The sequence below is a fragment of the Rutilus rutilus genome (genome assembly GCF_951802725.1).
Source record: "Rutilus rutilus genome assembly, contig: SCAFFOLD_58, whole genome shotgun sequence".
Lineage (NCBI taxonomy): Eukaryota > Metazoa > Chordata > Actinopteri > Cypriniformes > Leuciscidae > Rutilus > Rutilus rutilus.
Genome location: NW_028175472.1, coordinates 110,931 through 133,757, shown reverse-complemented (window position 1 = coordinate 133,757; position 22,827 = coordinate 110,931). Strand labels below are relative to the sequence as shown.

At 39.7% G+C, this 22,827-nt stretch overlaps 1 protein-coding gene across 1 annotated transcript in view; it reads right to left on the bottom strand.

Moving 5' to 3' along the window:
• Positions 1-335: 335 nt before the first annotated feature.
• The window catches only part of LOC311285716 (uncharacterized protein), a gene marked incomplete at its 3' end in the record, with an annotated part of 40,631 nt that continues 18,139 nt past the window's right edge, over positions 336-22,827 (bottom strand). The window contains exons 6-14 of the mRNA XM_084435753.1: positions 19,816-19,842; positions 19,187-19,726; positions 12,545-12,625; positions 11,669-11,739; positions 10,755-10,844; positions 6,913-7,146; positions 6,637-6,784; positions 971-997; positions 336-874 (exon numbers count right to left, since the gene is read on the bottom strand). Of these exons, the coding sequence (XP_084291879.1) occupies positions 336-874; positions 971-997; positions 6,637-6,784; positions 6,913-7,146; positions 10,755-10,844; positions 11,669-11,739; positions 12,545-12,625; positions 19,187-19,726; positions 19,816-19,842 (1,757 nt within the window). The remainder of the gene's footprint in view (positions 875-970; positions 998-6,636; positions 6,785-6,912; positions 7,147-10,754; positions 10,845-11,668; positions 11,740-12,544; positions 12,626-19,186; positions 19,727-19,815; positions 19,843-22,827) is intronic.

Below are 22,827 nucleotides of genomic sequence, written 5' to 3'. Positions count from 1 at the left end.
ATTAAAATATAAACCAAAGCTGGAGAGGAGAGAGAGAAAATGGCTTCAGAGATTTCCTTACAAAATAACATGGAGAAACACTCTGGAAATTTAGCATATTATGTAGAAATTCAACATATATATTTAATCATATAAAATTGTATAGTAGATAAAAAAGCAAAGAAATAATGACTGAGAAAAGCAAGGAAGTCATTGTCTTGACTAGAAATATAGATTCATAACAAATTGGACATTCAAATGTGCATAACTATATTGTAAGTAAAATATACTTTTATTTTTTAAACAGCACATCCATTGTTAATCTTTTCAGATTTCTTTTTTTTTTTTTTTTTTTTTTATCTGACAGGAGTGATGATCAGTGGGTTTGAGTTTTTACCTTTATCATTATCGCATGGGCTAAAAAATGGATAGAGTTTGTCAGTGAAAGTCTGACCAGTGAAAGAGTAGATATGAGATCTGGACTCCACGTCATAAAAAGAGACCAGACCCTCCTCATAATCCACAAACACACCAACCTTCTCAGGTTTCACTCTCAGAGGGAATATAACCGGTGGATTATCACTAACTACATTTTGATCCTCATTAATCAGACCCAGAATCCAGTATCCATTCTCAGGACTCGGGAAACTGTCAATCTCCTCCTTGTTAATGGATTCTCTGAACACTCCTAAAGCCCACTGAGTCTTTCCCTTCACCTGCACCTCATAGTAAAATCTCCCTGAACTGAATCCCTGCTTTGCCAGAACACAATCCTCATCAAATATCTTTGGGTTTTCTGGGACGTCCTGCTCAATGTCTCCATAACTGACTTGTTTTCCATCATCAGACAGGATGAGATATGGATCCGCTGTATCAGGATCCAGAGTCAAATCCACTGAGAGAGATCAGACATTTCAGATGTACAGCATATAATACTGATTAACAAAGTATTGTGAGTGTATTGAAGAAAATGTTGTTAGTCACACTGTACCTGCAAACTTCTGCACAAACTTCAACCCTGTGGACACAGATGACAATATAATGATGAATTAATTATAGCAATAGTTTCAGGTTAACAGTGAGTTTATATCCACTGGCAGCATCAGTAGCATGCAAATGTTGCTCGCCCCTTCATTTGTAAATGTAAATATTGTAAATATACTTACAATGGAGGTCTATGGGAAAAACATAATGAGGATTTAAGTGACGAAATTTGAAGCTTTTTTATCAAAGCTCTATTATTAACAATTCAGTAAAATGTGTCATTATAGTTTGTATACAGATAGATACACATTCTGTTCTAGTATTTCAAGCAAAACTGCTTTAAATGGTCATGAGTTAAAGTTTATACAGTGAGGAAAATAAGTATTTGAACACCCTGCTATTTTGCAAGTTCTCCCACTTAGAAATCATGGAGGGGTCTGAAATTGTCATCGTAGGTGCATGTCCACTGTGAGAGACATAATCTAAAAAAAAAAAACAGAAATCACCATGTATGATTTTTTAACTATTTATTTGTATGATACAGCTGCAAATAAGTATTTGAACACCTGAGAAAATCAATGTTAATATTTGGTACAGTAGCCTTTGTTTGCAATTACAGAGGTCAAACGTTTCCTGTAGTTTTTCACCAGGTTTGCACACACTGCAGGAGGGATTTTGACCCACTCCTCCACACAGATCTTCTCTAGATCAGTCAGGTTTCTGGGCTGTCGCTGAGAAACACTGAGTTTGAGCTCCCTCCAAAGATTCTCTATTGGGTTTAGGTCTGGAGACTGGCTAGGCCACGCCAGAAACTTGATATGCTTCTTACAGAGCCACTCCTTGGTTATCCTGGCTGTGTGCTTCGGGTCATTGTCATGTTGGAAGACCCAGCCTCGACCCATCTTCAATGCTCTAACTGAGGGAAGGAGGTTGTTCCCCAAAATCTCGCAATACATGGCCCCGGTCATCCTCTCCTTAATACAGTGCAGTCGCCCTGTCCCATGTGCAGAAAAACACCCCCAAAGCATGATGCTACCACCCCCATGCTTCACAGTAGGGATGGTGTTCTTGGGATGGTACTCATCATTCTTCTTCCTCCAAACACGTTTAGTGGAATTATGACCAAAAAGTTCTATTTTGGTCTCATCTGACCACATGACTTTCTCCCATGACTCCTCTGGATCATCCAAATGGTCATTGGCAAACTTAAGATGGGCCTTGACATGTGCTGGTTTAAGCAGGGGAACCTTCCGTGCCATGCATGATTTCAAACCATGACGTCTTAGTGTATTACCAACAGTAACCTTGGAAACGGTGGTCCCAGCTCTTTTCAGGTTATTGACCAGCTCCTCCCGTGTAGTTCTGGGCTGATTTCTCACCTTTCTTAGGATCATTGAGACCCCACGAGGTGAGATCTTGCATGGAGCCCCAGTCCGAGGGAGATTGACAGTCATGTTTAGCTTCTTCCATTTTCTAATGATTGCTCCAACAGTGGACCTTTTTTCACCAAGCTGCTTGGCAATTTCCCCGTAGCCCTTTCCAGCCTTGTGGAGGTGTACAATTTTGTCTCTAGTGTCTTTGGACAGCTCTTTGGTCTTGACCATGTTAGTAGTTGGATTCTTACTGATTGTATGGGGTGGACAGGTGTCTTTATGCAGCTAACGACCTCAAACAGGTGCATCTAATTTAGGATAATAAATGGAGTGGAGGTGGACATTTTAAAGGCAGACTAACAGGTCTTTGAGGGTCAGAATTCTAGCTGATAGACAGGTGTTCAAATACTTATTTGCAGCTGTATCATACAAATAAATAGTTAAAAAATCATATATTGTGATTTCTAGATTTTTTTTTTTAGATTATGTCTCTCACAGTGGACATGCACCTACGATGACAATTTCAGACCCCTCCATGATTTCCAAGTGGGAGAACTTGCAAAATAGCACGGTGTTCAAATACTTATTTTCCTCACTGTATATGACACGGTTAGTTGTTAAATTATTATATTTTTGAAACACTGAGATCCTTTACAAACTGAGACTAAATATAGTTTCTGCTGATCACCAGCATGACATAGATTTAACCCAGAATATTCCTTGAAAATAATATTTTCTTAGTTACTGCCAAAAAAAAAAAATCTATACACTGTTGTGGCGAAGGGGGCGTTGTTCAGCGAGGTCTGCAGCGGGAGAGAGAGTCGGGAGAGTAGTGGTAACCTGGTCAATTGCAAAATGACAAACACCTGTGTCTTGTTGCCATAATTGGCATGGAGAGACCGGATAAACCACTGGGAAACGGGAAGCAAATGAGAGAGACTGGACTGAGGAGGACCAGATGGTGGTGTGCCCTGGGGTTGGTGAATCCTTGCCATCTCTCTCTCTCTCTCTCTCTCTTTCTCTCTCTCACACACACACACACACACACACACACACCTCCCCTATGATTTCTCCCTCTCTTCCTTCCAACTTGTCCCTTTCCCTAGGTCCCGTTTGAATGTCCCTCCTCAAGCCCCATCCCAAAGGGTTGGGTGGTCAGGCTCATGAATCTCCAGCTGGCCAGAATATACCACCCGGGGGGACGGGGGTGGCCAGTGCTGGCAGAGCGTCAGCTTCCATTCCTCCTCTCTCTCCACATCAATTCCTTGCCCATCCTGTTGGTGTTAAGGGGACACGGGACATTGCATTGACAGGTGTCCAGTAATTGAGGTGGGGACCCTGATTCAAGTACTGGAAGCACCGCAGGCTGCCCCAGATCAAGCTGGGTTGTTACAAATACCCATGAGTATTAAGAGGGGTACTTAGTCTATGGTGAAATCAGGATGTAACCTAACCTCGATCCATTAAAGCCTGATTCAATCCGAGGCATTGGATAAGAGCTGGATGGTTCAGGTGCGGTGTGTGCACCGGTGTGGTAAAATATCCAATAATGTCTGCTTTTGTTCAATTTTCAGGGACAAAAGAATACTGTAGAGGGTAAAGTTAACCCGCGCCTCAGACATTCACTGATTTTTGGAACGAATTGGCCAGCTTTTAGTCATTTATTGGGGTATTTAGTGTGCAGATGAGAACAGAGAGTGGGAAAGGAGGGCGGTCGCTCAGTTGGGAGAAGCTGCGGGACAGACGAGACCTGAGTCAGGGGAACAGAGCACTATTGAGAGGCTAATCCTCATAGAGTGCGATGATTTTCCCCTGAAGCAGTCTCAGGATGAGAGATTAAAAATGCTTTTGAACAGGTCTGCTCTATCGATGGTCAGCTTCTCCAACCAGCTCGACCGCTCTCCTATCCATATTTCGCTTTTTTAAAAGATAGGTTGTATCGAGTGACCCAAGAGGCTCAGACAAAGCAAGACACAACCCTATATTTAGTATCCGAATACCGTTGAGAAATGCTTTTCCAGGTGGCTTACTGTAATCCTATGGCAGGATATTTAGGGAAGTCAACGACACTAAATCATCTCACGACCCGATATTTCACGAGAAAGTGTGCAAGTGATGCCTCTCTAAAAGCACCTTTGCGCCCTCTTCCTCTAATGCAGGTCCCCTTCAAGAGAATTGGTATGGACAACACAATAACACGACACACAGAGACAGTTGCACTCCGCAGCATTTCTGCAAAAAGCGCAGCGGACGCACTGTTTTGTTTAATCTCCCGAGTGGGAATCCCAAAAGAGATTCACTGATTAGGGCACGGCATTCATGTCACGGACATTACACAAACTATACGTGTTTAGTTGGGCATTACATCAATTCGCACCAGCGTTTTTCAGCCCACAAACAGACGGTCTGGAGGAACGATTTAACTGCACATTGAAAACCATGATTCAAATGTTTGTTCATGAAGACGCCAAAAAATGTTGTTCACTTTTGTTCACTGTGCGCAAGGTCCTGCAAGCCTGCTGGACGCCCTGAGAGAAACTTGGAAAGACGGACCTTCTGATAGCAGAAACGAAATTCAGTAATTGCTGGACCTGAGATTAAAACCCCACACTTTGGGGCAGCTCTCTATGGAAAATTTGTTACAGGCCCAGGACAAACAGTGTCAGCTGGGAACCAGACTGCGTGAATTTTCACCGGGAGATAAAGTACTTGTATTGCTCCCTACATCTAGTTCCAAATTACTCATCAAGTGTCAAGGACCCTTTGAGGTCACACAGTGAGGAACACCCTAACCCCAATCTCAATTATGAGGTTAGTTGAACAGACAGGAGCAGGGCATGTCAAATATATCACCTAAGCCTTCTTAAAAAATGGAGTGAGGCAGGGTCAGTGATGCCAGCGATGGCGGGAAGGAAGATCTCAAGCCAGAAGTGAGCACCAATATCCAATCTCTTGCTCTTTCCCAGGAGGGGATCACCTCTCGCCCTCGCAGCTCACTGATGTAGCAAGGTTGCAAGTAGAATTTGCAGACGTGTTCTCGCCCCTGCCTGGTCAAATGAACCTGATTCAGCACCATATTGAGATCGACCCGGGCGCGGTGGTACGCAGCCGGCCATATCGTCTACCTGAACACAAAAAAAGGTGGTTCAGACTGAATTAGAGGCGATTCTAGACATGGGAGTAATAGAAGAATCCTACAGTAATTGGTCATATGGAACATCTGCGTGCTGTCCTGAGAGCGCTAAGGGTGGCCGGCCTGATGGTCCACCAGAAGAAGTGTGCGGTTAGCTGTGTGGAGGTCAGGTATCTGGGCTTCCACTTGGGTCATGGACAGGTGTGTCCCCAAATTAGTAAGACTGCAGCAGTTGCAACCTGTCTGAGACCCAAGACCAAACAGAAGGTAAGGCAGTTCCTGGGGCTGGCAGGATATTACAGAAGGTTTGTGCCTAATTATTCAGACCTCACCAGCCGCTGACTGACTTGAATAAAAGGAAGTACCAGATCCGCTCCAGTGGACGGAGCAGTGTCAGCAGGCTTTCAACCAAGTAAAGGCTGCTCTGTGTGGCAGGCCGTATTACATTTTTCTGATTTTTCTCTCCCTTTTATGTTGCAGACTGACTCGTCAGACAGAGGGCTTAGAGCGGCCCTGTCGCAGAAGATAGAGGGAGAGGCCGGTGCTGTACATCAGTAACAAGCGCTCAAAGAGAGAGAGACGAAGTACAGCTCCATCGAAAAAGAGTGTTTAGCAATTAGATGGCCCTCCGCTATTATCTCCTGGGATGAAATTCTCCCTCTGTTTGGACCATGTGCCCTTGCAATGGCTCCACCGCATGAAGGATACCAACGCATGGATCACGCGTTGGTGTCTGGCATTACAGCCCTTTAAATTTAGGGTGGTCCACAGGCCGGGGGTACAGATTCCTATCCAGGAATGTGGGGCCTGAGTTGGGCAGTGGGGGTATGTGGCGAGGGGCGCGTGGTTCAGTGAGGTCTGCAGCGGGAGAGAGAGTCGGGAGATGAGCAGTGAGTAAGTAGTTCAAGCGCGGAGAGACCGGATAAGAGCCAAAGGGAAACGGGAAGTAATGAGAGAACCTGGACTGAGGAGTTGTGCTGTTTGAACTTGTGATACTGCTTGAGAAACTGCTGTCACTTTGTTCAGAAGTTTGTTGAGAGCGCAGAGAGCACAAGTTTTGTTTTTGTTTCATTTGTGAAAATAATAAAAAGCACAAGCCTCAGTAAGCCGGCCCAGCCTTCTTCCTCACTCTGAACTTTATCTCGACTGTATCAAAAATTCACATACCAGTTTGACTGAGTTTTTCATTCAGTGTCTCTTGAGTTTTCTTCAGATGAGTCAGGGCTCTATACAGAGAGTTCACATTCACATCAGAGTCAGTCCTGATCTCAGTCCAGTTCTTGGTGTGTGGACGACTGTCCAGGGATGAGCACATCTACAGCAGGAGAGACAATTATTTTATTATTGTTATTTTTTCAAATTTGACATTATTACTGTTTCGTTCTGTTCAATTTCGAAAGACAGGTCCTGTAATATTGTACATAATGACAGATGTTAACAGACCTCTCTGAGATCTAGATGATCGTCAGTGTGTGAGAGCTGCTCCAGCTCAGTGTTTCTCCTCTTCAGCTCAGTGATTTCCTGATGCAGCTCTTTAATGAGATCTTCAGCCTGTTTCTCTGCTGCTTTCTGCTGTTCCTCCATCATCTTCAGCTGATCAGACTGATATCTCTCAATGGAGCGGATCAGATCAGTGAAGATCTCAACACTGGAGGATCTCTCTTTATCTGTGTTTCTCTATAAAATAAATGAGCAGATTAAATATAATATATAAATATATAATATAAAAAAAAACATTAAAACGTCACAGGAAAAGTGTTCAAAAGCAAAATGTCGTAACTTCTAATGATTTCATGTAATGTAAGTGTTTCATTCTTTTATTTATTTAAAATGTTATTGTGAACATGCACTGTATTAATGATTAGGACTCATAATGAAGGTTTTTCATCTGCCATTAGATAAACTAGTGCAAAATACCCGTGCAAAATCAGTTCTTGTGTGTGTTTTTAGTAATTGTTGGTTTGGTGTGATTGAATGCTCATTGTTACAATTACACAGCAAAAGTTCAGTGACATTTTTATTTGTGCATGGTAGAAAGCACAAAGTGAACTCTGAGAAAACGCTATATTTGAGCAAACAGTTTGTGAATAGGCAACTACAAATGATGCCAGTGAAAGAGACTGTGAACGCATTGAATAGGATATGTTTAGTTGGTGAATAGCATAGGCTACTATTACACAGTAGCGATTAACGTTAAGCGCACCAGAATGAAATATAATATTCAGAAGTAAACAGCATAGCTGACATATAGATTCAGTTAAAGGAGTCATAATGTTGTGTTACCTTGGATACCCAAATGCTCTATTATAGTCTTTCAGGCACTTCTAAAAAAGAAAAGTGGAAAAAAAATCAACACAGAGGCCCTCAGACCCTTATTTCTAAAGGCATTATTGTCTCGCGAGATCTGATGCGATGTTTTGGCTGTCGTGGACGGTCATTATAATAATGCAAATGAGGGGCGCGTTGATTGGTTGCAGGAATGTATTTTACTACTTCCAAGCGGTACAAAAACATAGACAAAATACTGCAATAGCTCAATAAATGTGACGGTACTTATTGTTAGTGAAATTGTAATCACAACCAACGAAAAAAGAAAAAATACACCATTGCCAGATACATTCTTACAGAAGCCCCACTAACTGAAAGCTATTTTCAAACTGCATGTTTTGCATGAGTTTGGCTAATAATGTTTAGTGGTATATTGTTTTCATACTTGCATTTAAACAGTTTTAGCCACTGAGCATGGACTCCTGTACCGTCACTACTGTAGCTGCTAGTGTAAAACAAAGTGGAAAGATGTGGCTAGCATTCGTAGAGTCCATTCCCCGTGTTTACCTCGAAGGTAACGTTACATACAATAGCCGCATTAGCTGTTAGCTGCTATTTGTTAACCACAGTAGAGCAATAAAAACACAGTCTTACCTTTTCAATTTCTGGCAAGTCCCTGATGGTTGGGATGGCACCTTTTCCCAAACGGAGCTTCGAGGCCAAGTTCGCCTGATACTGCCCCAAATTTGTAAATGATTCCGGTGTAAAATGTTTAGCACACACACCTAACGATACGCCACTTGAAAGAGTTGTTGGGACAGCGTCATTAAAAATGAATTTCCTCCACTGTTCCCTGATAGTTTCTTCCGTTTTTGGTAGATAAAACACATTTGCATGTTGTTTGTGGCAGTCACCCACAGAGCATCTCAGGTGTGCACTCGGTTTCTCCATCTTTCTCGAGTCGACTAAACTGAATCTGAGGGGGAGAGGTGCGGGCTTCCCGCGGCATAGGTTTGCGGTGTCCATATTTGGTATATCCTCCCCCGTCTTGACGTCAAGAAGGGGAAGAAATCAAAATCTCGTTTTTTCGTGCGCGTGCACGTGGCCTATTTTACAAACCCCGAGGTAAACAAACGCTTCACTTTTAAATATCGGCTTCCCGGCCAGTGTATAATCATTATGCAATCATAACATACATTGATTCTCGTGGAAAAGTGAAATTTCTACATTATGACTCCTTTAACATCCACAAATGAATAAGCACGTCGATTCAGGGAGCAGTGCAAAGTGCCCGTGCAAAATCAGTTTTTGTGAGCTGATCGCCGTCAAAAAAGTTCAGGAGATATTTCTTAGCGACGGCTGATTTCAACAGTTTCAATATGATAGCATTTTGAAGAAAAAAGTGTCATGAATTTATTGCATTTTTGGGGGAAAATAATCCGTTTTTATAATAAATCTTTGAAAATCCAAATCTGGATTTGAATTTTTTATGATATTATAACCTAAAGATGCTATGTGAAAGTTTGAAACAGAAAATAGTGGTTTTCATCTTGCCACTTTCTTGGTAAAGAAAACACATTTTTACTCAAATTAATCAAAATGGATTTGTCACGTTTTGGAACCAAACTCTAATATTCAGAAGTAAACAGTGTAGCTGACAGATTGTCAGAATGTTTATTTTTAAACCACAACCTTCTCGGGGCTTCTTTGACCGATACAACTCTCTAGTGTCAGAATGTTTATTTTTAAACCACAACCTTTTAAAAATGATATATTTAACGATATCTTTTGCATTTCTCATCCAAACAATGTCAAACTTGGCACTGCACTTACTCGTGCCCGTGGCGAGACACCTGTCGAGTTTGAAATCAATCGGACTAACGGTTCGAGAGATATGCGAGGAACAGACACACACACACACACACAGACAGACAGACAGACAGACAGACAGACAGACAGACAGACGTTTCTGTAATTTATAGATAGATGTGCGTCAGTTTCACTAAACGGCCCAACGCGCTCGCTGGTATGGACATTTTAAGAATGGATGGATATTTGCTTCAAGTGACAGGCTTGGTGAGTGAAATTTTATTTGTATTATTTTTCTGTACATGTATTATTTTCTTTCGATTTTCTGTCTAAAAGTGACCAAAAAGACATTTAACTCCAGCTCACCATCGGTGTCGCCAAACTGCTCCATCTCCAAAATGTTCGTACGCATGGGTCAGAGTTTGCGTGCTGGTGTGACAAGTTTTCCCGTCAAGTTTGTTTTTATAAATCACAAATTATGCGTTGGAAGTGCTCTTTCAGGGCCTGTTTTGTGCGTACGCAACGGTTATAAATGAGATTTTATCTTTTATCTTCAAAATCTCCTTCTGCCATATCATCTACCGGGATTCGGCTTTTGCTTTCTACAGTCGGCATTCATTATGTTTACATTATTACATTATTTGACACTGACACGTACGTGCCAGCTTTGCAGGTCATGCATTCTGTTTCACACGGATCCTTTCTCCACAGAGCAAGAGACTGTTAGCTTAGCTTTAAAAAAAAGATGGCTGACAATATTTGTACATTCTGTGAGTGAGATCCACCCTCTATGGGCGGGTTGAAAACATGCGGAACGAGCTCCTACTACTGGCTACTACTCTCACCTCTGGACAAAAAAAGCCTCAGATGACGCAAAATGACGAATTTTTTTCCAGACACACTATATATAAATCTCTGGTCTCAGGGGGACATGAGGGAGGGAAGCACAGCCATTCGAAAATACTTCCGGGTTTCCACTGATACAAAGCTTAATGCTAATCAGTGAAGTATCCCTTTAAGGGTTATTATGTATTTACATGTTTAAAGGAATAGTAAAAAAAAGAAAAAAAAAGAAAAGGAAATTCTCTCACCATCTACTGGCCTCATGTCACTTAAAAGTTGTTTTAATTTATTTAATTGAGCACCTTTATTAAGCAGATTAAAATATTATAATTCATTATTAATGTAGCATTTTTACTTCCACTCACTTTTCTCAGCTCTACTGAGTTCTGGATCTCTTGAATCTTCTTCATTCTGTCCAGGATCATCTGATAAACATCTATCAGTGTCTGATCCAGCTGATGAGACACACAGAGAAACACACAGGTATAGATTACATATTAATTTCATATTAATTCCATATTAGTGCAAGGAACCCTTAACTGGACTGCTATTTTCCTCCTGGTCGGCAGTTGGCGCCTCTCACCAGACTCCTGCTGAACACTACCACTCATTATGCCTGATGCATCACACCTGTATCTTGCCCTATTTAAGTGCGTTTGTGACATGCCTTATTGTTCAGTCTTGAGCCTATGTTACCTGTTGCAAGCTAAGTCTGTTCGAGTTTAAGTCTTTGGACCCTTGTGTCTATTTTTCTTTGTACTGTTTCTTGGAAGCCCGACTTCCTTTGTTTGGTTGTACTTTTTATCAGTAAAGATTGTCCTTTTGTTGAAGATCCACGACTCCTTGCCTTTTGACCACCCCTGCTCTTGGTTTCATTTATTGGGGAGCTACAGTAGCTCAATCCGTTAACTCAGTGACTTTGAACACAACAGACCGGGTTCAATCCCCATCTAGAACAGTCCTGTTACAATTAGTCATTTGAATAATTATTTTTAAACCATTTTAATGACTTCAAAATTTAGTTTGGTGGCTTTTAGTTCATGTCTCTAAGCTGTGTACTCTTGAAAGTTGACAATTTATTTCTGGCATATATACAAATTTAAGATGTATAATCTTTATTTTCTGCGAAACACAATTTCAAGACTCATCTTGCACCGCTTGTCCAATCAAACTGGCTGAAATAAAGGTTACGAGCCCTTCAAAATGACCTGCACCAACATCCACATAGGAAAACTGCATTTCAAACTGTGTTTAAGGAGTTTAGTTTGCATCTCTTTACCTTCTTCTCTCGACTCTCCTCCTCTATAGGAACAGTGTTGTGAGTCCTGTGATCAGCGGAGGACGTCATGACTGACAAAACAATGAAGAGAAGTAAGAGAGCAGTTTTGATAATACTAATACTCAAAGAATATTATGTATTTCTCCACTGACGGCCCTTCAAAAGTAGCTGAGAAAATATTCCTTCTCCAAGTGACATAAATCACACATATCTCACTGTATCTGAGATCCACGGCTCATACAGCAATAGTAAAGGAAAAGTGTTTGGGACTGTGTTCACGAACTCTCTTTCCAGTTCAGCTCCGGTTATGTGTGGCGTTGTATTATTTCAACTCCAAACATAAAATGATCTTGTGGCTTTATGGACGAGGATTTATTTGAATTTCAGGTTTTTGAAGGGGAAATGCACAAGTTAGACCAGTTTACAAGACCTCTCACTTTTAACTAACTATTAACTACGACTTTCGCCTCAACAAACTCCTAATTACTGCTTATTAATAGTTAATAAGATATTGGGTAGGATTATGGGATGTAGAATATGGTCTTGCATAATAAAGGCATTATTATTTGCTTTATAAGTCCTAATAAACAGCCAATATCCTAGTAATATGCATGCTAATGCATATTTAACAGTGAGAATTGGACTAAAGCGTAACTAAAGTATTTAATACATAAATACAAATAAATGTTTCAGACTCTTTCACACAGCAGACTGATCTCAGGTAAGTTAAGTTAAATGATACACTATCAGACTTCTCTTTGACATAACTATACTAAAATGATTAATTAAATGAACATTTACTTGAAATGCAATAGTTAGACGTTAAAGCATTTGAGTAACAGTTGTTTCCTCTGGAATGTGATGATTTTTACTAACCTTTAGCTTTAAATGAGTGTGAGAGAAACTGCTCTGTGTTGTCTGAGGATGCAGTCGTCATGGTAACTCTCAAACTCTCAACTGCCAATCAGAATTTAGAAAATGCAGCTTAATTCCCTGCAATACACACTCATTAAAACACCTTAATGTAATAAAAACACCTTATAAAATACAAGTAAATACTAGTTCACACATGCAAACATCACATAATACAGTACTAATAACACAACATTCTTGTGACCCAAATTCAATGTGTGTGTGTGTCTTTATTGAAGAGAGAAACCACAGCTGAGGAAGAACAGAGCGATGAAGATGATGATGATGAAGATGATATTATTCCATCAGGTATGTTTCATCCTTTAATCTTTTAAACTTTTTCATGATATTTGTCTGCTATGTCAGAAACTGTTCCAGAAAGATTTTTTTGTTAAAGTCACTTTTATATAGTTGTTTTTTCTCATCTGTGTAATTTTAACAATGATATATCAATGAAGGGCTGCTATTTTGATTATCTGCCATTTATTTCTTGTTTTATTAAGAAAGAAACATGTCAATCCTCATCCTGCCCATGTTCTCCTTCAATCAATGTGCAAATTACATACATTATAAACAAAAGCATGTTTCTCATTACTGTTATAACTTGACAGAGTAGACTGACTCACAATATCATGCAGAATCTGCTATTTAACAGATTCAGTTCAGTAACTCTGAATTCAGTGAGTCTGGATTAGTCTCTTATGGGGGAAATTACACTAATAATGATGTTTCTTGGTCTTGGCAAGCAGTTATACTGTATTATCTACTATATTTGATCATATAAACATGACAGAATTGACCTTAAACATGTAAAAACAAATACTTCTGTTTATTTCTGTCTAGGTCCCTTCCATTTCTTTTTGCTTAACATTGGCCACAATAGAATTAATTTTTGACAATTTCTGACAATTTATACTTGATGGATGTGAAAGATTGCTGCAACGTGATCTCATGAGAATACGTGTGTATTTTTACGTAAAGTGTTCTACCATACGTACATTTATTTACGTTTTATACACACAGAAACGTATTACTGACGTATTTACAGCACTAAAACGTATATTTACGTATTGACAGCAAAAAAAACGTAATTTATTTACGTATAAACAAATTTACCGACGTACAAATTTCTACGTATTCATATTTAACTTATTAAAATCGTGGCATTACTGTTTTGACTCTATTGCATTCAATTGTCTTAATTAAATTTCCAGTCCATAATTAATAGTTTAACGTTACTCATAAATAATAACAATTCGCTCTGTTCGTGCCTTCTGCTGCAAACTCGTTTCGGAGGATTAGCCTAACTTACATGGTGTTAAACAAGAATACACTTTAAAACCTTAAAAATGCCTTCTTTAATCGTTTAACCATTTTGTAATATTAGTTTATTTACCGTGAGACACAAAAGGCGTTTTCTCCTAGATCCATAATACACTAAAACACAACATAAATTCACAAAAGACATCAATTTTATTAGCTTGGTGTAATCCAAATCATTAGAATCCATGCGTTGTTTGCAAGAAACAGATCATAAATTCAGCCTTTATCCTGTGATCTTCATAATTTCTCAACAGCAGCGACCGTAAACGTCAAATCCCGGCATCCCGCACTTGTTGTGAATTCAAATTTAAAAATTGCGCCCGAAGCATTACGACATGTTTTACGGCAGTGATATCAAACGCTCATTGGCTCTCGCATGCTTCGTCACAGATTGCGACATGCCGTGTTTAAGTTGGTGTGCTACATTTGAAATTGAGAAGCGCGCGCGCCTTCACAGAGCGAACGAACCAAAACTGGATTAACATTTTCATGGATTAATAACTTAAATTCTGCTCTGTAACGTTACCTCATACAAAACTATTAATATACTGCCAGAGAGGACTGCGACACATCGTCATTTAAATGACTTTTGGTACCGGTTTTGACATTTTCTCACTAAATAAATTATTGTGATTAAACGTGTGTTGTTTTTCTTTATAATTGTAGCCTAAAGGGCCTTACACACCGGGACGAATATCGGCGCGCGTTATTCGCCAGCGTTTTTCAACGCGTTTTTTGTGTTCACACCCAAGCGATTTTCGCTGACGATGAGCCGAGTGAACATGCAAATTCATTCCCTGACATTAGATGGCGCGATTGTCAAACGTTCGTGGGAAAAAGTTACAAGCCTATGTACATGAAAGACAATTAAGTAAAATGAAACTCACCATCAAGGCCCATTTGCTCTGCAATACCACTCCATAACAGTTCTCTTTTATCAAGATTTTTGTAGTCGCGTTTGTCATATAGTTCTTTATGTTCCGACACCAACAAGGCCAGCAGCTCTACATTCATCTTGCCTTGCATCTTCCTCGTCTTATTTCTTCCCAGCAGTGTAGACGCTATCTTCTTCGCCTGTATGTGTGCTCGGCAAGACCGTTTTGTGTTTGAGCGCCCCCAAGTTGTGTTTTACTGTAACTTCAGAAGCTCCAGACACGTGAGCAAAAGCGCCAATCTCATTGGTCGGATAGTTTTTGACGCGGTGCGTCAAACCAAAAAAACGAACCCGAGGCGTTTTTTTTAAAATGACGCTTTTACGCGTGGCGTTTTTCGCGTCGGTGTGCACACTCACATTGGCGCCCTTTGTTTAGTCACGAGGCGTTAAACGTCGGCGAATATCGCACGCGAAATTCGTCCCGGTGTGAACAGGCCTTAACGTTACGTAGTTTTAAGAAATTGTGAGGGGTAGGGGTAGGATTAGTGGCTCAAACTATCTTTTAATGCTATATTGTTAATAAAACTGCCATTTCCCTACACATGTTCATTACGTTTTATCCTTTTAATATTGTCAATAAAATGAGTATGTTTAGGTGTGGGAGTATAGGGTTAAGGGATCTAACATTTATAATCTATAAAAGGGGAAATATACAGATATCTTTTTTTTTTTTTTTTTTTTGCTGTAAAAACGTAATGTTACGTTTAAACGTTGCAGATACGTCCATATTATACGTTTCAGCATCTATCCAAACGTACAATAAAGTACGTTTTCTATCTTTGAAAATTATGTATTAATACCACTGATCTATATAGAATGACAATGTCATTATATAGATCAGTGATAAATACCTACGTATTAACAATGAGACCAGGGTGAAGATGAAAGTGACAAACTGAGATAATAGTTTTTTTAATTGTTAAGTGACAAACTGCTGATATTGTGGTAAAAACACTGTCATTGTAAAGCCTTCTAATGCTTTCGCTTCTCCTGAAGAATATGTAGGCTACTAGATTTAAGGATCATCTGCATTAAATAATAATTCAGTATTTTCATTCGCAATTAATGTAATTTAACAATAAAGATCCTCCATGTTTAAATTATATCCTGTCTGTCTGTTGTAATATTTATGTGAGCAGATATTCATTGTTCTCCAATGTGTATTTGCATAATAATTATCAAGCTGTTTAGATTATAATCAATATCAGTTATAGAATTGAACACTTGTCTTTATTCAGATGATGCAGCTATTACAATATAAACCAAGATCCTCAATATTTCACAAGTAATTCAATGTTTACAGCTGGAGAGGAGAGAGAGAAAATGGCTTCTGAGATTTGTAGCATATTATGTACAATTTAACCATATATAATATTAAATCATATGTCAATTCCATTTGAAAAGCAAAGTAAAAATGAAAAATAAAAGCAAAATCATTGTGTTGATTAGAACTATACAGATTCGTAATAAATTGCCCATTCAAATATAGCCGTGATGAAATATATTTTTTAAACAAATCACACTAATATGTCTCACAAATATCTGATTATAGTTGATGTTTTGTCAATGATTGAATATAGGCTACAGGGTTTTTGCACTTGTACACATTTTGTCTATCACATTATTATTTTATAATTGTAAGTAAAATCGGTAACAATTTATAAAGTAATAAAGTATTTAAAAATCATTTGCAAACTATTAGTTTATAGTTAATCAACAGTTAATAAACTGTAGTTAATACATTAATAGACTGTATTCAAATAATGAGATCTTCATTCGTTGTCACTGTAATTAATAAAATGATTATTGTTTAATTCGCTCATATATAAAGAGTTAGCCTAGATGATGCTTTGTTAACAACTTATTTTTATTTTTTTTACTTTTTTTATAATTAGGTGCACTTATAATGTTAATATAATTTTGACATCAAAAGATTGTCTGTTTTCTTTCCTGATTTTAGCCTCTGATTTCTGTTTCCGTGTCTACTGTGAGACTTCAGTGTAAACGCCCACTGCTGTGATTGGCTGTGAGACTTCAGTGTAAACGCCCACTGCTGTGATTGGCTGTGAGACTTCAGTGTAAACGCCCACTGCTGTGATTGGCTGTGAGACTTCAGTGTAAACGTCCACTGCTGTGATTGGCTGTGAGACTTCAGTGTAAACGTCCACTGCTGTGATTGGCTGTGAGACTTCAGTGTAAATGCCCACTGCTGTGATTGGCTGTGAGATGTCAGTGTAAACGCCCACTGCTGTGATTGGCTAATGTTACCGCCCCGTCCCGAGCGAGAGTACACTGAACTCTCTTCATTGCAACTTTTTCTGAACTCTCACGAATGCTTTCACCATAAATAACAATGCAAACTCGATGTAAGAGTAAACACTGTTTGATTGACAGCTCCAGCGATTATAAAGAGACCGTTCTTTGATCGCTTTCTGAATATAATTTAATCAATTTAAATAACATTGTTTTCATGCTACTAAGAGAAACAATGTGAAGTTGATCGTTTATTATAATTATAATTTAGTCACTGGCTGGATTTACTGATGCATAAACAGTATTGAATGATTTTGAGAGAAAATCTGTCTGAACTTGAATAATTACATCAGAAATCACTGATCAGAGATCAGACATTAGAGTAAACATGGTTACTTACATGTTTGTGGCGTTGCAGTGTGTGTGTGTGTGTGTGTGTGTGTGTGTGTGTGTGTGTGTGTGTGTGTGTGTGTGTGTGTGTGCGCGCGTGCATGAGAGTGTTTATGTGTTTGTGAGAGAGAGAGAGTGTGTGTGTGTGTGTGTGTGAGTGAGTCTATGAAATAAATATAAAATAAAATAAATAATCTAAAGTGAGTCGAGTGACTCACACACTGTACAAACTACAGTTTGTAAACTGTTAATTAACTATAAACTAATAGTTTATAAATGACTTAAAGCCACAGTGTAACTTTTCAACCTTCATAATATTTCCAACCCTTGTGATGGTACATCGACTTACAATAGGTTGAATGACACATCTGCCAGAGCCTGACGGGGTCTGTATCGCTTTTACTGGCACTATGTAACTTCGGGGTTCGGGTAGTAACCAGAGCACAAAAAGAACTACAAAATTCGACTGCTTTACGGCATACGTCACTTCCCCCACCACTTCCTCAAATTCGGACGAGCATTTATATACTGTCTATGGACGTGAGATGCCAACCAGCGTTTGTTTTCGGCTTTCGTGCGTATGTTTTTGTCATGGGGGCTGTTGTGTTTAGACCTGGCCACTTCATGCGTTTTCTCAGATCAGATAGCTATCCGATCGTGAAAAGCCCAGGTGTAAATGTCCTCCGAAACGCATTCAAGACGGATTTGAATCCGATCGTTAAAACCACTTCAGGAGGAGGTCTGAGACGCATTCCAGACGAAACTGGACAAGTGTAAATGCATCTGGTTGTTGAAACCACATATGTAAATGGTACTCCTCCCAAAAATGCTAAAAAATAAATAATTAAAAAAACGTGTGAGAGCGTGTTTATAGGCTATATGTTATTGCCAGATATGACGACGCGCTGGAACACGCATCACCGCAGACGAGCAGCTGAGCATCTATTCATTAAACCAACGTGCAAACTATCGCAAATCAAAGTGAAAGTAAGTCGCAGACGCTTAACACACAATCATCATCATTGAAACGAAATGATCTTTCCAGGGCTGTTGCTGCTCTCTCTAATTGCGGTCTTTGATTTAGAAATTTTAGCTGGTGATCAATAAAATGCAGCTCATATCTGTTGCTTTCGGTGACGTGCACTCCATTAAATCTGCATATAGCGCGAGAATTGGAGATCGGATTTAAATCCGTTTCGCAAAAACACATTTGTGACCAGGTGTAGATGGAGTCGTTTTGATCAATCTGATAGCTATCCGATCTGAGAAAACGCATGAAGTGGCCAGTAAATAAATCTCTTATTTGTAAACTTGTTTGCATTCTATGTTGTATGTTGTTGCGCTTGCTTGTAGTATGTTTTTTTTACAAGCTGTTCATTGATCCATTGTTGATAATTAGACCAGTCCAATAATTTCCACATATGTCTAGCTAGCTTCGATTATCAGAGCTGTTAACAGACTTACAAACACTCGTTCTCTTACGTGTTTTTTGCATTATGCTTTATTGCCTAGCTTGCCTCACGAACTAGTTTGCCAGCTGAACTCAGGTGTTGTGAGATTTACACCAGTGCAAGTATTCCACAGCGACTCTAGGGGTCGCTGTTTGACAAAAACACAATTTCTCCACAGTGTGCCTTTAAGTGCTCTATTACTGTATTATTATAAAGTGTTCTGGTAAAATCTACTTGATTTATTTTGTTCGTTTCATCTGACAGGAGTGATGATCAGTGGGTTTGAGTTTTTACCGTCATCATTAAACCCTAGGCTGAAAAATGGATAGAGTTTCTCTGTGAAACTCTGACAAGTGAAAGAGTAGATATGAGATCTGGACTCCACGTCATAAAACGAGACCAGACCCTCCTCATAACTCACAAACACACCAACCTTCTCAGGGTTCACTCTCTGAGATAAAGAGGAAGATGGACTATCAATAACTACATAATCATTTTCATTAATCCGCCACAGAGTCCAGAATCCATCCTCAGGAGTCAGTATGATCATCTCCCCCTTCCTGTCAATGGATTCTCTGACCACTCCTAAAGTCCACTGAGTCTTTCCCTTCACCTGCACCTCATAGTAAAATCTCCCTGAACTGAATCCCTGCTTTGCCAGAACACACAAACCCACATCAAATCTCTTTGGGTTCATTGGGACGTTCTTCCAAATGTCTCCATGACTGACTTGTTTTCCATCATCAGACAGGATCAGATATGGATTCGCTGTATCAGGATCCAGAGTCACATCCACTGAGAGAGAACAGACATTATCAATCAACTTCAGAACAAAACATTTTCATGTGTACTCTGTGAGTGTATTGGTGTCAGTCACACTGTACCTGCAAACTGCTGCACGAACTTCAACCCTGTGGACACAGATGACAATATAATGATGAATTATTCATAGCAGTAATTTCTGGTTAACAGTGAGTTTCTCTCTACTGGCAGCATCATGGAAATGTTGTTCGTCCATCAGTTTGTAAAACCTTGTGAAGTGAGGAAACCTTTTAGACAGTTTATTTTATAGTCAGACTTCTGGTTGTGTGTCAGTGACAGGATCTCTGTTCACCGCGTGTGTTTTGTTTGCTCGTGTGTGAGATCTTAAGTTTGTTTTGAACAGTTCTTTTGGTCTGATGTGGATTACACTTGCTGGAAACGGTGTTTTACCCAGGGTTATTCTGCCATGAATTTCACACTACTATGATATTATTTTGCCTTATGACATTCACGTCTGGGAATAACTGATGGAAGACCGACAAGACGCCCCCTCACCTGTTGTCACTTATTCACTACGCCCTACTGGCGGCTCTTCATCTGTAAACCTTGAGGATTTTTATGCAATCCGGCGGCATGACAGATTGTTAAAGAGGTGAAAGAGAGGAAAAAGAGGAGGTGTGAGACACTGACTCTGGAAACACTGATACAGGTTTCCTTTGCCCATCATTACCCTGTCAAACGTGCGTTCGGTAATGAACTTAGAGCTGATCATGATTGTGAATTCAGGTCTTGTCCACACTAAAACGTTTTTCGTTTGAAAACACATCTTTTTCTCTCCGTTTTGGCCTTCCACCCACACTGAGACCATGTTTTTAGCACTGTCAACACTTTAGGACTGTCAAAATGGAGGTATTTGAAAACGACGACGTAAGTTTAGTCATGTGACCAATACTGAACCCATAGATATTCATGTTTTTACCGGTATTGTGCCCGTTATGTGCTATTCACTTTCACACAGTTGCTAAAATATGTTACTTTGCACACTCTTCATATCACAGTCCTGCAAAGATGACAGAAAATTCACTCGCATTTGCAGCAAAACATGAGAGCAGTTTTAGCATTTTAGACCAAACCAGTGCTTGAAGTGGGGCGGTACTGGCACTTCTGCATTTTACTCTTAAGCGTACCTGCACTTTTCATTGCGTACCGCTACTTCTCGCAAGTAGCTGGTATTCTACCACTGACAGAAAAGCGTCAGTGTCACGTCCGTTTCACATATACTGCGTTTGCAGTGCGTATGCGGTGCGTATTTTTTCCGCACCCATGTTAACAGGTTATAGCTTTTACACTGCATGCGGATGCGGTCCAGGAGCGTTGCGTATACAGCATGACATGTAGAGATCGTTTCCACACCGAGTCTATTTCTGCTGTGCTGCACGCGCTGAATTAAAGTGACAGCGCATGGTTCGTGGTCAAAATGAACACAGATTGACATGAAAACAATTTCTTTAGCCCATTTTATCTCTCAAGGGAGATCAGCAAGATCACAGTCAGATTTACTAATGTACTCGGACCGAACGTTGATGCTGCAGGAGAGAATAGCGAAGAGCTACAATGATGCACTCGCTCTGCAGGTCAACCTGTTTTAAAGGGGTCATGACATGGTTTTTTCTTTTCTTTTATTGTGTTCCCTTAGGTGCAATTATAGTATTACTATAGTTTTTTGGACAAAAAACGTTTAAAATTGAGTGATTTATGACCTTTTCCCACCCTGTTTCTCATGCTCTGATTCAAACAGTCTGTTTTGGGGGTGTTTCCCCTTTAAGAGTTCAGTGTTAACACCCACTGTTATGATTGGATAACGTCAGTGCCTATTCATCAATTGTTAACGCCCCCTTTTCAAAACGTGCGGATTTTGCGGAGCTGTGTTTACCGTTACCATAGTAACGGGTGATGCGTGCGAGGCGATGGCGATTGCAATGATGTTTGAGTCGGAATCAGAGGAAATGAACCATCAATCAACACAACTAAGAATGCATCAGCCCGTCCACATAGAAAGTGTGAAACTATTTTGTCAGTTTAACAGCCTACATCTTTTAATAGCCTACGGGGCATGAACATGATGGTCATAAAACAATACGTAGGCTAAACTAAGTAAAAACACGGTGATTATTCATAATGAATTAAACTGCAATTAACGTTTTAAAAAAGTTTTAAGTTTTAAATAGCCTACATTACTTACAGTTTGCGTCGTTGTTGAGCCCAGAATAGTCCACATGGCCTTATCTTGTACAAAAGTTTTCTGGCAAAGCCAGCATCAAACTGCGATTGTTCTCAACTGTCACTCATCCTTGAAATGTGGAGAACACACGCTTATTAACTCTGCCATGACTGGGACGTCCGCAAAAAATAAACTGCATCCATTTTCCCCTGACGTCTGGATCTTTCAGCAGCGTATATTATTCAAACATGTTGTTTGTCCACAGCCAGGAACAGCACATCTGCGTGTCGTGACATCGCAATCTTCTTGTAAACAGACCCACTCGCTGCACGTCGACTGAACACATGTGAAGCGCGTGACAGATGCGATGATGAAATGAGGCGTAGTTATCTTGCGCTTGAAGCGTAGTTGTCTACGCTAGAGGTGGTCATATGCAAACGACTGCTACGTCACTTCGTACCGTGACGTCACTTCATACCATGGATCCAGAACGAGCTGTATTTAGAGCTTGATTAAATAAATGATTCGTTTATAATGGGAAGGACGTCTTAAGCTATGAAACTTGCAGGACGTTTTAATGGTACAAAGACCTCTTATATGCCAAAAGATCAAGGCAAATTTGGTTTCTCATGTCATGACCCCTTTAATTCTTGGAGACTTTCATTTATGTGACTGAATATCTACCTACTCTTAAGCAATATGTGGACTGTCCCACTCATTTAAACTGGACTATTGATCGATTGTATTACATAGTATTTCAAATTTTGAAAGATAGATTCAGAAGATATTGTCTGAAACTAAAACTGAAAATTTCCCCAAATAACAAGCTCTCAATAACAAGGCCAGTCATTTGACTTCCACTGTGGCGTCTTTACTAGATCCACTCCAGTTCACATATAAGATAGACAGAGAG